The sequence below is a fragment of the Capra hircus genome, chromosome 3, assembly GCF_001704415.2.
Source record: "Capra hircus breed San Clemente chromosome 3, ASM170441v1, whole genome shotgun sequence".
Lineage (NCBI taxonomy): Eukaryota > Metazoa > Chordata > Mammalia > Artiodactyla > Bovidae > Capra > Capra hircus.
Window position 1 is genome coordinate 45,972,621 of NC_030810.1, and position 14,906 is coordinate 45,987,526.

The 14,906-nt window shown below is 34.1% G+C and overlaps 2 protein-coding genes across 10 annotated transcripts in view; one reads left to right on the plus strand and one right to left on the minus strand.

Moving 5' to 3' along the window:
- The window catches only part of SRSF11 (serine and arginine rich splicing factor 11), a 50,117-nt gene extending 40,786 nt beyond the window's left edge, over positions 1-9,331 (plus strand). For 3 of the 9 annotated variants that reach the window (XM_018045459.1, XM_018045463.1, XM_018045454.1), the window contains 5 exons: positions 85-216; positions 1,814-1,903; positions 6,598-6,693; positions 7,070-7,208; positions 7,314-9,331. In XM_018045459.1, coding sequence (XP_017900948.1) covers positions 85-216; positions 1,814-1,903; positions 6,598-6,693; positions 7,070-7,208; positions 7,314-7,511 — 655 coding nt within the window. In that variant the 3' untranslated portion in view covers positions 7,512-9,331. Of the gene's footprint in view, positions 1-84; positions 217-1,813; positions 1,904-6,576; positions 6,694-7,069; positions 7,209-7,313 lie in introns of all 9 variants that reach the window. The other 6 variants (XM_018045446.1, XM_018045450.1, XM_018045442.1 and 3 more) reach the window with 3 other exon arrangements.
- Positions 12,019-14,906, minus strand: part of ANKRD13C (ankyrin repeat domain 13C) — an 89,172-nt gene continuing 86,284 nt past the window's right edge. Inside the window, exon 13 of the mRNA XM_018045474.1 lies at positions 12,019-14,435. Within this exon, the coding sequence (XP_017900963.1) occupies positions 14,305-14,435 (131 nt within the window). The 3' untranslated portion in view covers positions 12,019-14,304. The remainder of the gene's footprint in view (positions 14,436-14,906) is intronic.

The following is a 14,906-nucleotide window of genomic DNA, read 5'->3' on the forward strand; positions in this document are numbered from 1 at the left end:
TCCTACACTTATATGAAATAATCAAAAGAAGAGCTAGTCTTTTTAGGTTTATATACATATGTCTGCTTTCTTTTACTTTATAAGGCGGTCAAGAAGCAGATCCAGAAGGCGATCACATTCTAAGTCAAGGAGTAGACGACGATCCAAAAGTCCAAGACGGAGAAGATCTCATTCCAGAGAGAGGGGTAGAAGGTCAAGGAGCACATCAAAAAACAGGTACAGTACAAAACTAGTAACAATGAGTGAGTAAAATTTCTCTGTAGTAAGAATTCTTAGCTGTTTCTACTACCTTTTTTCATTTCGTCTTTTCCATTCAACCATTGGTAAGAATTTTGTGTTCCCAGCAACTTCTTGATATGCCAGAGTTTTTGGCATACAATCATGCCTTCTTAATTATTCTTTATATATCTCATCATGAGCAGCTTTTAAGTATGAATTAGTATTGCTGTATTCCTGACACTGAACCATACTTAAGAGTCTAATCCCGGGATTTGGAGGCCAGTAAAGAATTAAAGTAAGGATTCGCTAAAAACCAAAACATCCACACCTTAACATTGTATTTTGACTTAAACATTCATTCAATAATTTATTTTTCATACAGGGCCAAACCCTTTGAAATTAGTAAGCCTAGTTTTGAATAATAGATACAAAATCACTTTCTTTTTGTTTAAACCACTTTTAAAGTATCAAGAACTCTGTTACTTGAAAGTACTTAGATTTTTCCCTCCGTTTTTAGCTGTCACACAGTATAATTTTGCAACACTTATTTTTTAAACTGTCTATTATCTCTTTATAAAATATTTGCCTTAATTTTCTAGAAACAGCCCTATATTTTATTCTTTACCCATTTATGTATTTAATTATGTGATTAAAAGTAGTAAGAATCACAGCAAAAAGCAGCAATTTTTTTTTTTTTCCCAGAATTTATTCTTGGTAAGCATATAACTCAACTTGGGACTTGGATTTTGTGATAGCTTTACTGCATACTCAGCCTCTGATGAGACTTCTAATCATGTTTAGAGCTAGTCATCTCTTAATTCAGCTAAACAAGCTTACTTAATGAACCATCTCTTACACAAAGAGCAATTAGGCATTCCTTCACTTGAGGAACTTTATTTATACTAGGGGAGAAACTAATGTAATTACCAAGGAAGGGCCATTGTTAGGGATGTTGGAAAAGATTTATTGAGAGGTGACTTGAGTATTAAATTCTGATAGATTTGACTGGACTCAGGAGCATGATTTCCAGTAGAGAATACTTACAAGGTTAGCATGAATTCTTGAAATACGGAGTATGTTGGTGTAGGAGGACCAGGAAATGAGGTCAGGACAGTTGAGACAGATCACACATAAAAGGCTTTATGGTTCACACTAGGGAGTTTACAGCTGATCCTGAAGTCAATGGGAATGAATTGCAAAGTGATGAGCAGAGAATTAATATTTTCAGATTTGTACTTTGAAAAATTTCTGAGAAAGGGGTATAATATGAATTTGTAAAAAACATGACTGGGACCACTTAAGGGACCATTTAGAGTTGAGGTATGCTTGTAATACCAGTCCATTATGATTATTTTCCCTAATAGTATTGAATAGCCCAGAATATTTAATAGCAGGGCCACACTTAGAAGGTTGGCTTCATTCATGATAGATGTTTACATCAGGTGTGTGCTTTGAAAGAATAATAGTTTTTATCAGAATAACATCTTAAGAATGAGCTTCCGTTTCATTGTACTTTTGTTTTTAATTTGTATATATATATATTTTCTATTAACTGAATCTTCTAACACATTAATAAATTGTGTTCATTTATTAGAGATAAAAAGAAAGAAGACAAAGAAAAGAAACGTTCCAAAACGCCACCAAAAAGTTATAGCACAGCCAGACGTTCCAGAAGTGCTAGCAGGTAGGGGGCATTATGAATTATTGGCATTGTTTTTGAAACTTTGTTTGCAAAGACTTACAAGGCTATGAACATGAAATGTTTTCCAGTACAGAACTACATACTTTAATGGTGAAGTTTTCTAAAGGCAATCTGTGAAGAATAAGTTTCTAATTAACACTTTATGGTATAGAGTTCATTTACAATAACATGGAATTCAGCAGAAGTCAGTTTTTATGTTTGCTCTATGCATTTCATATCCTAATTTGAACTGTTTGTGAGTTTTTTTTTTTTCTCCCAAGCATTTGATGGCTAAAGTATACTGCATTTTCACATTAGATTCATTTTATTACATGTTAATACTTAAAATAGGTTTTTTTTTTCCATACATAATGGTTTGTTGATAAAATAATTGGAGGCAAGGCAAGTTCTAGTTTGTGTCATTCTTAGAGTAGTTAACCTGCTATGGTGAAAATTTAGTGTTGTAAACTTTAAGGAAATGTATTTTTCATACCTAAACATGGCATTCGTGTGATAGTAGAAAGAACTGGCCATACTCCATTTTCTTCCTATCTTGTTTACACATTTTTCTACAGTGTTTGTTTTCTTAATCTTGATTATTTAAATTCACCTAAGGGCTCAAACTGTCTATAAAAATTAACTTAAAATGGATAAAACACTTAAACGTAAAAGCCAAAACTAAAAAGCGCTTAGAAAAAAACATGTAAGTTAACCTTCACAACCTGGCATTTGTCAGTGGTTCCCTACATATGACAAAAGTCATAAGCAACAAAGAAATAGCCAAGTTTGAAGATAATAAAAACTGAAGAGTTTTTGTTTCAAAGAACACTGTTAAAGACAGCCCTCAGAGTGCTAGAAAAATGTTTCAATAATGGACTTCTGCCTAGAATATAACAACTCAGTCAGAAAAATTGTGCAGCTGCATTGGAAAAACAGGTTGGCAGTTCCTACAGAAATTAAATTTAAGAGCTCTTTAACACAGCAGTTTTGTTCCCAGTGATATGCCCAAGAGAAGCAAAAACATGTCTGTACAAATACATGAATGTTCTTGGCAGCATTATTCACATCCAAGAAATCAACCAAATATCCGCTTAACACGAGTCAACAAAGTTGTATACTCATACAATAGATTATTTATTCATCTGTAGAAAGGAACCAAAGTAATGATAGTACAATATGAAAACATGATAGTACAATATGTACATACAATATGTACATGATAGTACAATGTGTACATGATAGTACAATATGAAAACATGCCATGTTACAGAAGCTAGTCACAGCAGACCATACACTGTATGATTTCATTCATATGAAATGGACAGAATGGATGAATCTATAAAATAGATTAGTGGTTGGAGTATGATAGCTAAAGACATGGGGTCTCTTCGGGGTGTTGAAAATTGTCTTTTTAAAAAAAATTTTGTATATATAAAGAAAGTGAAACCATATATAAGTGCTGAAGGAATACCAAAATAGGTCTAAGGCGGCAAAGGGGAATAAAAGATGAGAGGTGCAGTATGTATTCTATTACCTTAAAAACTGGAGGCATATATTATGTGTTTCTTTACTTAATGGAATTGCTCATAAGTGCCTTACTCTGCTTAATTATTGAATCATTCTTTATCATTTTTGGCTGCATTGGGTCTAAATTGCTGTGTACAGGCTCTCTTGGATCCAGCGAGCAGTAGCTACTCTAGTTGCTCTGTGTGGGCTTCTTATCTTGGAGAGCACAGACTCTGGGGCACACAGGCTTCAGTAGTTGTGGTGGCATGTGAACTCAAGTTCCATCGTTGTGGCACAAGGGCTCAGCTGCCCCGTGGCATGTGGAATTCTCCCAGACCAGGATTGAACCCATGTTCCTTGCATTGGCAGGCAGACTCCCAACCAGTGGACCACCAGGGAAATCCTGAATCATTCTTAAATTATGGCATATTCTATACATTTTTATTGAATACCTACCAACATGTTTGCAGCTGTCATACAGTTTATCATAGGTCACAGAAATATAACTTTTTAAAGCCCATCTTTTCTGAGGAATATGGAATATTTGTTATACAAAGAAGTATGAAAAAGTGTTAGGTATATAGCCCTGACAAGCTTAATAAACATTTGATGAAGGAAAAGTTCTGTGTAACATTTCCAGGACAGGGGTCACAGACAACTTGTGGTTTTTTTGTTCTTTAAAGCTTCATGTGGCTGCTGAAATGAACACAAAGCATATTGGGCTTAATTTTTTAAATTTGTGTCTAAATCATATACTTTTTTCATTTAATCAGTTTTTTATTAAAGTTTACTATCCCCTTATAGTTATTAGAGAATACTGACTATATTCCCCATGTTGCATAAGACATCCTTGAGTCTATTTTAAACTTAATAGTTGCTTGTCATTAGGTGGGTTTTTAAGTATAGTTGCTATACAGTACAGCAATTCACAATTTTTAAAGACTATGCTCTGTTTATTGTTGTTATAAAATATTGGCTATATTCCTTGTGTTGTAAAATATAAACTAGTAGCTTATTTTACACCTAATAGTTTGTGTCTCTTAATCCTCTACCCATGTAATGTCCCCTGCCTTTTCCTCTTCCCAGTGGTAACCACTAGTTTTCTCTCTGTATCTCTTGAGTCTGCTTTTTTGTTATTCAGATTACATGTGTAAGTTATATCCTACAGTATTTGTCTGTCTCTGTCTGACTTATTTCACTTTGCTTGAATGCCCTCCGTGTCCATCCATGTCGCTGCAAATGGCACAATTTCATTCTTTTTTATAGCTTACAAATATTCTGTTGTATAAATAGTAGCAATTTTCTTTATCCATTTCTTCTGTTGATGAACACTTACATAGCTTCTCTATCTTGATAATTAAGAAATGGTACTGTGAATATTGGGGTTACATTTCTACCAGCAGTGTAGGAGGGTTCCCTTTTCTTTATACCCTCTCCAGCATTTCTAATTTTTACACTTTTTGATGATGGCTGTTCTGACCACTGTGGGGTGATAGATAACTGATTGTAGTTTTGATTTGCATTTCTCTTAATAATTAGCAGTGTTGAGCATCTTCAATTTTGGCCATCCATATGTCTTTTTTGGTGAAATGTCCTGTTTGGATCTTCTGCCCATTTTTGATTAGTTTGTTTGTTTGATACTGAGCTGTATGAGCTGTTTGTATATTTTGGGGATTAATGCCTTATCAGTCAAATTATTTGAAAATATTTTCTCCAGTTCTGTAGGTTGTCTGTTTTGTTTATGGTTCTTTTGCTGTGTAAAATCTCTAATTAGGTCCCATTTGTGTTTTTTGCTTTTATTTACTTAGGAGATGAATCAAAAAAAAAAATTGCTATGATTTATGTCGGAGAATGTTCTACTTTTCTTTTCCTCCAGTTTTATAGTATCTGGTCTTACACTTAGGTCTTTACTTTATTTTTGGATATGGTATTAAAGAATGTTGTAATTTCTCTCCTTTACACGCAGCTGGTTTTTCTAGCACCACTTATTGAAGAGGCTGTCTTTTCTCCATTGTATATTCTAGCTTCCTGACCATAAGTGTGTGCCTTTATTTCTGGACTGTTACTCTGTTTCATTGATTGATGTGTCTGTTTTTGTGCCTGTACCGTACTGTTTTGATTACTATAGCTTTGTAATATAGTCTGAAGCCAGGGAATGTGATTCCTCCAGCTCTTGGTTCTTTCTGTCAAGATTGTTTTGGCTATTCAAGGTTGTTTTTGTTGCTATACAAATTTTAAAATTGTTCTAATTCTGCAGGAAGTGCCATTGGTATTTTGATATGGATTGCATTGAATCTTTAGATTACCTTGGGTGGTGTAGTCATTTTAACAGTATTGGTACTTCCAGTCCAAGAACACAGCAAAACTTTCCATCTGTTTGTATTGTAGAAGCAGGAGTTTTTAAAAAGTCAATTTAAAGAGAAGGAGGTATATCTTAAAAAGCTAATTGCTCAAAATAGGGATTGGATTAGGGGCATGATTTGCTGGACAACAGGAAGTCAGTTTGATCCCCGTTTCCTGATGGCTCAGTGGTAAAGAATCAGCCTGCAGTTCAGGAGAGGTGGGTTTGATCCGTGGATCGGGAGATCCCCTGGAGAAGGAAATGGCAACCCACATCAGTATTCTTGCCTGGGAAATCCCATGGATAGAGGAGCCTGGTGGGTTTACAGTCCTTGGGGTTGCAAAAGAGTCAGACATAACTTGGCAACTAAACCACCACCACCATTAACTCTAGTTCTCAGTTCTCTGTTTTACCTGATGATTTAGAAGTAGTTTTGAATTTCATTAGCAACTGCCTTCCATAACACAACATATTAATCCTTTACATGTTCTGTCCTTTGACTGAATCTAAAGCTGGTTCTTTGAATAATAATTTACTTCAGACTTGAATTAGAACCTTTGTTGATCAGTTTTTCCTTGAGCTTAACATTTCTGATGTTTTGATGACATCATGTCTTTAAGAATTGCTAGAAATTAGGGCTTTCCTAAGGGCATTAAAGGAAAGGCACATAGTTTGCCCCCAAAAAGTTGCTGACTTTTATTACCCATTTGCTTCTTCAGCTCCAAACAATATTTGAAAATGGAGTTTTCTGTTTCTATTGGAGTTCCATTGTAGACATCTGGTATGATGTGCCTGCATTTTTTGAATAACACTGTATTTTAAAGTCTAGTTTGCACATTTGTTCTTCTAGAGAGAGACGACGACGAAGAAGCAGAAGTGGTACAAGATCTCCTAAAAAGCCTAGGTCTCCCAAAAGAAAATTGTCTCGTTCACCATCCCCTAGAAGGTAAGTATTAATCTTTTATTAGATCTATCCTGTTTTTCAGAAACTGTCCTAGGATTTTTCTTCCTTCTCAGGAATTAAAATACTTAAGAATGTGCTGATACATTCTCTTCATGACTTGAGATTGTTAGAATAAACACTGTTTATGATTAGGCATTTTAGACCTGTAATCAAGTTATCGTCTTCTTCCCTGTGTTACTTGTATACAGCTTGTGTCCAGTGATTTGAAGTTGGATTTTTGTTAATCTCCTTATAGCAGTGAACTTAACATCAAGCTTACCATCTAAAACAAATTTAAACTTATTGCTATTTAAATAATGGCAAAAATTCTTGAGCACTTTGTTTCAAGCATCTTGTGAGCATTTTACTGTCATCCTAGACATAAAAAGGAGAAGAAGAAAGATAAAGACAAAGAAAGAAGCAGAGATGAAAGAGAGCGATCCACAAGCAAGAAGAAGAAAAGTAAAGATAAGGAAAAGGAACGGGAAAGAAAATCAGAGAGTGATAAAGATGTAAAAGTATGTTTACAAACTAATATATTCTGGTGTTTTGGTTGATGTTGGTACTTTAAAGAAGTAATTTTTCTGTGAAGACGTTTACTTTTCTTATTCTCCTTGGCAAAGCAGGTTACACGGGACTACGATGAAGAGGAACAGGGGTATGACAGCGAGAAGGAGAAAAAGGAGGAGAAGAAACCAGCAGAACCAGGTTCTCCTAAAACAAAAGAATGTTCTGTGGAAAAGGGAACTGGTGATTCACTAAGAGAATCTAAAGTGAATGGGGATGATCATCATGAAGAAGACATGGATATGAGTGACTGAACCATGCCTCTGTGGGAATCTAACTGTGTACATGCATCAGTGTCATTCCTGTGTGATTTCTTAATGCTGTATTTGTTCATCTCAAACCTAGATGTATACAGCTCTGAGTCATAAATGGTTATAAAGCTCCTGATGTTGATATTAGTTATTTACATCCAAAAGCTTTTAGGAAAATGATACAGGGGTAACCAATTCGTGACAGGGTGAAATCTGATTGAGTAACCAAGCAGTTTTACTATCCTGGTGCTGCTTCATAACAAAAATGAAAAGCTGCATGCATCTACAGCAGGCATGGATTGTTTATGTTGTATGATCTCCTTTATTAAGTAAGTTCACTTATAGTATTTCTAGAATTTGATTCATTGCCGTAATAGAGCCATGTAGGGAATGCACTGATTGCATGTTTATTGTGGCAGGAATATCCTAAATGTCATTAAAATCCTTCAACATGATGGATCTACTTATGGTCGTTTGTTGACATGACAAATTAACCTCCTTATAGTTACATCTGGAAATGAGCATTTGAAATAGATAATCCTTTAAGCCTTGTGGCTAAATTTTTGTGGCTTTTGTTTAACTTTGAAAGGTTATATATGCACTAACCTTTTTTGATGGCTATAATTAGGCTTTAATTACAGAAACAAGATTTCAAATGACTGTCTTTGGCAGTAAGTAAATAGCATATTTTGAAGTAGAGTTGTATACTTTTTCATAAGGTGTTTGGGAATTTTTTTTCCTAAAATAATTTATTCCACGTCTACATCAGTGACAGCTGTTTGCCTATCCTGAAGTCCATCCGTAAAAGAAAGTTAGCTTTTGTCCTGAGTTTGTTTTCCACACTTTTATTAATTTGTTTTAATCTCATTGTTGGAAAAGGGGGATAGTGCATTTTAAATTGACCTTCATATGCTTTTAAAAATAAGACAAATCTACTTGATAATGTACTTTTTATTTGATCTCAAGTTGTATAAAACCAATAAATTTTGTGTTACTGTTACTGCAGTAGTAATTTTATGCACACAGTGATTCCATGTTAAATGCAAAGTAGTTAGGCAACTGTTTTCTTACAGGAGTTTCCAAGCTTTACTTTTGTGCAGTAAAAACAAAAGTAGGCTACAGTCTGTGCCATGTTGATGTACAGTTTCTGAAATTGTTTTACATGACTTTGATAATAAAACCCTTAAACTTATGTTTATGTTCTGTAAAAACGTATTTGTATTTATTTACATTGTTGAATGTATGGCATTTACCTCACTCATTTTACAAATCAAGTTCTTTCTCCTTGCAGACCACATATTTTAATATAGCAGTAAAATGAAATCCATCGGTAGTGATTAGTTGCCATCAGAATTGTCAAAATTAGTTTAATTTCTAAAACAGTCTTTTTAAGTGTAATTTTATTTCTTATATTTTGGGTGTAGGATTTGCGTTGAGTCAAGCAATGAACTTTAGGATAAACAAATGATCCCACCTATATTTAGTAAATTTATATTTTTGGTGAATATAAACATAACTTTTCTGGAATAGTATAGAAACTCAATGGTATGTATCTACTGTACAGTACTAAATAGTATATTTATTCATTTATGAAATGAGTAGTGTTTGAGTGGCTGGGATTAAGGGGAAAGTGAGACTTGGAATTGTAGCTTTTATCCAAGTTGGAGTATGATTTTTTTTTTTTAATCTTTTAAAATTGCAATGCCGTATAGAAAAGCACCATTGTTTTTACAGTTTGTAGTAACTTTTTAAAGATTTTATGGAAAGGAATTTTGTCTATAGTAAGACATTGTAGTAATGGTCCGAATAATCACTGCATTTTTAAACACAAAGTTGAACGCAAATGACATTTCTTTAAAGTTAAAAAAAAAATTTAGTAGAAAAAAATCTAAAAGGTTGAACCATATAATATTGTCTTTTGTAAGTCAGAAACAAGTAAAATATTGGCAGTTTCACTTGGTTAAGCCTAAATTTACTCATTCTATTCCCTTTTAGTCTGAATACAAAGTATGCTAATTTCTCAAAAGGGATTAAGAAATTTTTGGCCTTAAATAGTGCTACTGACATAAGATACTATCGAAGGGAGTCTGTATTTAGGTTATTTTTCAGTGAACATTTATGCACAAAGGTAGAGTTGCAGGTTACATGAGCCTTTAATACAGATGAGTTGAAATCAAGTGAACACTGCCTCCACACTGAGTTTTGTTCTGTATTTGATAGTAAAAATGATTTAAAAATAAAAGTGGTTTTGTTAGAAAAATGTTTGTGCTATTTATTTGCTTAAATTCTTCAAGAGTGAATGAAGATAGTGGCCATGTAAGGGTCCAGTCATGAATTTTGGCTTCAGTTACAGCTGGGGAGACGTGTCTGTCTGACTCATTTTTGTTTGTAAAATGAGTAATATTTACCTTGTAAAGTAGTTAAAAGTGTAGCCCTGTACACCTGGTCAGTAAGTGCTACCTACTATTTAATTATGGTGCTTTTCAAAGCTATAGAAAATTTTAGTTTGGGAAAATGGTTTAGCAAAAGCACAAGGATAAATTTCTGACAGTGATGGCTATGTTGCCCTTTATGTTTTTGTAAATACAGATTTTGGATAATAAGCTTCCTGGTAGTGATTTCTATGTGGAAGGTAGAAAAAACTATAGTCATTTAAGGGGAAGAAAAACTCAGCGGGCACAGTGAGAACTAGTTTTACATTTACCTTGGAGCTGCATCTTAAAACAGGTTCTACTCTTGTTACCATATAGGCTGCATAAGCCAGCTTTTCCTCTGATAGAGCAGTACCACTTTCTTCACTTGGCACCTGATTAAGTGGTCTATGCTGTTTGAAGTCTTCTGTGCTGGCATTAAGATTAACATTCTTTTCCTTCTGTCTCAAGTCTAGCTAATGCATCTCACTCCTATCTAAAATACTTCTCTAATCAAGTATATGTAGTATATATTTAAGTATATTTACATATGGATGTAATGGAGATGCTATTGGTACTTTCAGAATATGTATGTTACAGAGGTAGTTTTTAAATGAGACTACTGAGTTGTTGATTCTGAGTGTTCTATTTTTGTTCCTACTTTAGTATCAAAGATTACCTAAAATTCATTCAGACATTCTTCAGCAAAATAACTCATGTGTGAACAATGCTAATTCTTTACCAGTGGGGATATCCATAAGAATATCCTTAAAATTTACAGTAGGTGTTAAATACCAGGTTTTGGGAGACAAGCGTCAGGTCAGCATCATATAGTTTCGCTCTTCTTTTCATTCAGCATTCAATCCAGGAAGCAGAGTGACTCAAAGGTTTGTTAGAGATTTGACCTTAATTGTGGGAGCTGTCTTAATGGTCTCAAAATTGTCTATACTATGCATCTGATGCTAGAGACTCAAGCCCACAGGAGTCAAGAAGAGCAGGCTGGTTGGAGGGGTTGAGGTTAAATTGAAACTACAAGCTGGAACCCACAAGAATGCACTCAAACAGCTAAAAGTCTATGTACCATACATGCCATAGCCAGAAGTACTATTCTAAAATGAGCTATAACAATGTTTAAAAATCATCACAGGTATCGCCTAATGGCATTAACCATCATATTATTGGGAAGTAATTACCCTCCAATTAAAGATCATCACAGGTAGTTAAGTCACATATCAAAGTTTCACTGTCAGTTGTCTTTTAAAGGTCCCAAATTTAGGTACTTTGGAAAAGATACCTTTTGCTGGAGCTAACAGTACTAATCAGTAATTCAGCTCAATAGTAAAGGTTAGCATACTACAAATAGAACTTGTAATTCACCTAGATTCTTAACTGTCAACCATGTTGTGTGTGGGTCACTCAGTTGTGTCCGACTCTTCCTCCCCATGGACTGTAGCCCACCAGGTTCCTGTCCATGGAATTCAGGCAAGAGTACTGCAATGGGTAGCTGTTCCCTTTTCCAGATCTTTTGACCAGGTCTTCTGCATTGCAGGAAGATTCTTGACCATCTGAGCCACCAGGGAAACCATGTTGGCAAATAAAATAAGAAGGAACAAAGGGAAGCACCCCTTTAGTATTTTCTTTACTCATTCCTTTGTGGCCTCGAAACAAGCTCCGTCTGCTGTAGGCTAAGTGGAAACCAGGGAGAAGCTTTAGTAAAACACTTGTTATTCACCACCCTTCCCTCAAGATGTGAATGATAAGCTGTGCATGAATAACACTATAAAAACATTTTTTTGTGTGAATGGGGCTCAATACCAGTTCTAAGCAGGAGAAAGAAACTGAATAGTTTTTCAGCTTCTCTGACGTGTTCCATTTCCAGACCATCGTGTGTAGCTATACTCAAGATATTATCAGAGCATCAGCTTTGTGCCTCCCTCTTAATGAAGCTTCATAATTTTCTATACATGAATGTCTAGTCTACAGAGAGAGGCAAATTGCCTTCAGGGAATTTTCTTTTAAGATTATATTCTTCTGAAACCATAGTGGTGGCAGGGTATATTGAGCCTTTTAAGTGGCCATTTAAGGTAACCATTTTATAGTCCAATTTTTAAACAAGTTTTTAAGTCACAAATGGAAGGCATAGAGAATTTATGAACCTACATTATAATACTTAGATCTTCATGTAAGAGTATCAAAATATAAAGTTTTTATCTACTTGAAACAGCATATAGCTTCACTCATTAGCTGGATTAAAAGGCACATTTTGAAAAGTCTAATATTGTGAAAAGTTTATTTGCATTAAATAGCTGCTTATTTTTACCATCATAAGAGATACTGACATATACCTGTCCTTTGTGATCAGATAAAGACATTTTGAAATGGATAATTTCTTTCTACTATTATTTATGAGAGAAAGTTAAAAACAAAATCCAAGTGCAAAAGTTTCAGTAGTCTTCCTACCTCCAGTGTACCCCGGCAAAAGTCACAGCTTGTAGGGAATCGATAAGTCCTAAGCTGCAATGTACCGTTTTTTCCCCCACTGAATTAACCAGTACAAAAAAGATCTGCAGTATATTCCTGAAAGTATACCATATTGCCACAAAGTAAGGGAGCCTAAAAGCAACAGTGATCATTACCTTTCAGTCTCAAAACCTCATATAATCATTGACAGGATAATAGATCTCTAAGTCACTTGACCAAAACATTCCCAAAATAATAGGGATCAACTTCTATTCAATAAACCTAGTATGGTTTTACCCACTCTCCACAGAATTCGACAGACCCACATAAGGTAATAACTGGTCTTTGAATTTTTTTAACTATGATTATTTTTCATATAAAATGTATTTAATAAACTGTCAACATATGCAGTGTAATAGGTATCAGCATGGAAGATGCAGCTTCAAAGACGTTTATTATAAAATTTCTTATGGTTGATGCTTTGGATTTTTAAATAAATCATCTCTTCAATAAAGGTCTCTAAACTCATTCAAATTATTTAAAATCCTGGAAAAAGTTTAAATTACTGATCACTCTAAAAAACTTGACAGATCCATTCTGACATTTCTCGGGATACATTTAAAAAACATTTCTTCAGCTAAGTTCTTTAATGTAACATAACATTTTATGACTGTTAATACATTATTCTCCCTAATTTATATTCAATTTTGGACCTTCAAACCATCTTGGAATAAGTATGAAAGATTTTAAGTGCAAAAATGAATAATGCATGATTTAAACACTGTGGAGGTAATTAAAATTAATAAATATTTTCTTGTGACTTAAAAAAATAACAGTAGGAATTTGTCAGTCTTGAGTACGTTTCTGGAATTTAACTTGTAACAAATACATTCTGTTAGCATATAAAATGTTTTTACCTTATTTTGAAAGCATTAAATATGTAGGGATGTCCAAAATATGTGGATTGTTTTTAAAACTGACACAAATGCATCCATATACCACTAAAAACAAATGAAATAATCAGAATGATGTGCACTTATTAGGAAGCAAGCTTAAATATTTGGAATTTCTTTAAAGTGCTCAGATTTGGAAGAAGAGTATCCTTAAGCATGCTAACTGTACCTTATCATGAACACAAAAAAGGACTTTTAAACTCAAGTTTAGAAAAAAAAACCGAGGTTCTATGAAAGGAAGATTAGTAACAAACATTTTCCATTGAAGAAAGAATTCAGGTAAAAATAAATAGCACCACAATGAATTGCACTAAGGTGCTAAAGGAGGTACCTTATTCCCTGCAGAGTGAACGCTCCTTCTGAAATGTATTGCAACATATAAATGCAACTGTTTAATGGTTACCATTTGGTTCATTCATCTACAGAAAACTGCATTCCTTCTAGTTCATTATATTGAACGAACATTCAAATTACTGAACTATACATAATGTTACATACTTTACATTTTATGAAAACAAAGCTTGAAGGAATATTTATAAAGGTCACCTTGAATATAAGATGACAAGTTTAAAAGGGCTTCATTTATCTTAAGACATTTAATTTATGTTAATGGTCCAGGAGTGTTTTAGATATAGATATAGATATATGCATATATATTTCAACAAGAAGTGTAAAAATTTTTAAAAACAAATCACAGCACTCAGCTGTTTTACATAAGAAGGACTTGGGGTCATTAAGGTGTCAAACTATTACACTTACAATATGTATATTTTTAAAAAGACTGAAAATGGCACATCAGGAAACTTGCTGAAATTCTTGTTAGAGGCCCATTTCATTATATCACTGATGTGTCAAGTCAACATTAATTCCCTTTTCCTCGATGAAAGCATTTGTCCCTTCTATTTGGATTCACTCTGGGGTCTCTGCATTCTCTAGCCTTCCTTGGTTGAATGGCATCATCTTCTGTGTCACTTAAAGATCAGGAAAACGGCTTGGGTCTTCCTTGTAGTCTTCAGGTATGGTGAAGATGGAGCCATCAAATTCATCATATCGAAACTCCTGAAAAGTCACAGTGGCTGTGATCGTAGGAAACACGGGTATATCTAGAGAGGACAATTAATGGTAACACTGTAAAATGAAATGGTAACTTATTTATAGACAATGAAATACTGTAAGAGAGAAATATATATAATCCTTAAAGTGTACAAAGCATTAGTCAGGGACCAGACAAACCCTAATACATGTCTAGTATGAGTGTGTTTGGCAGGGATGAGGGATGTGGGGGTGAAGTTTGGCTACTCATGAGAAAAGAAAGACACCAAGGCATCAAGAGTTACATCAAAAAATCAAGGTCCCACTGCTCCCCAGTCTTAGAAATATAATGGCAGATTCCACTAGACTATTTTTTCTTTTTCTTGGGGCAAAGGGATGGCTACATTTGTACTTTTTTGCATTCCGATATATTTTCTTTAGAATGTAGTGTATAGACTCCGAATCTGAGCTGATTTTTTTTTTCATTTAACACATGAAATGCATTAATCCTTTTTTGTTTTTAAAACACTAAAAACAATCCG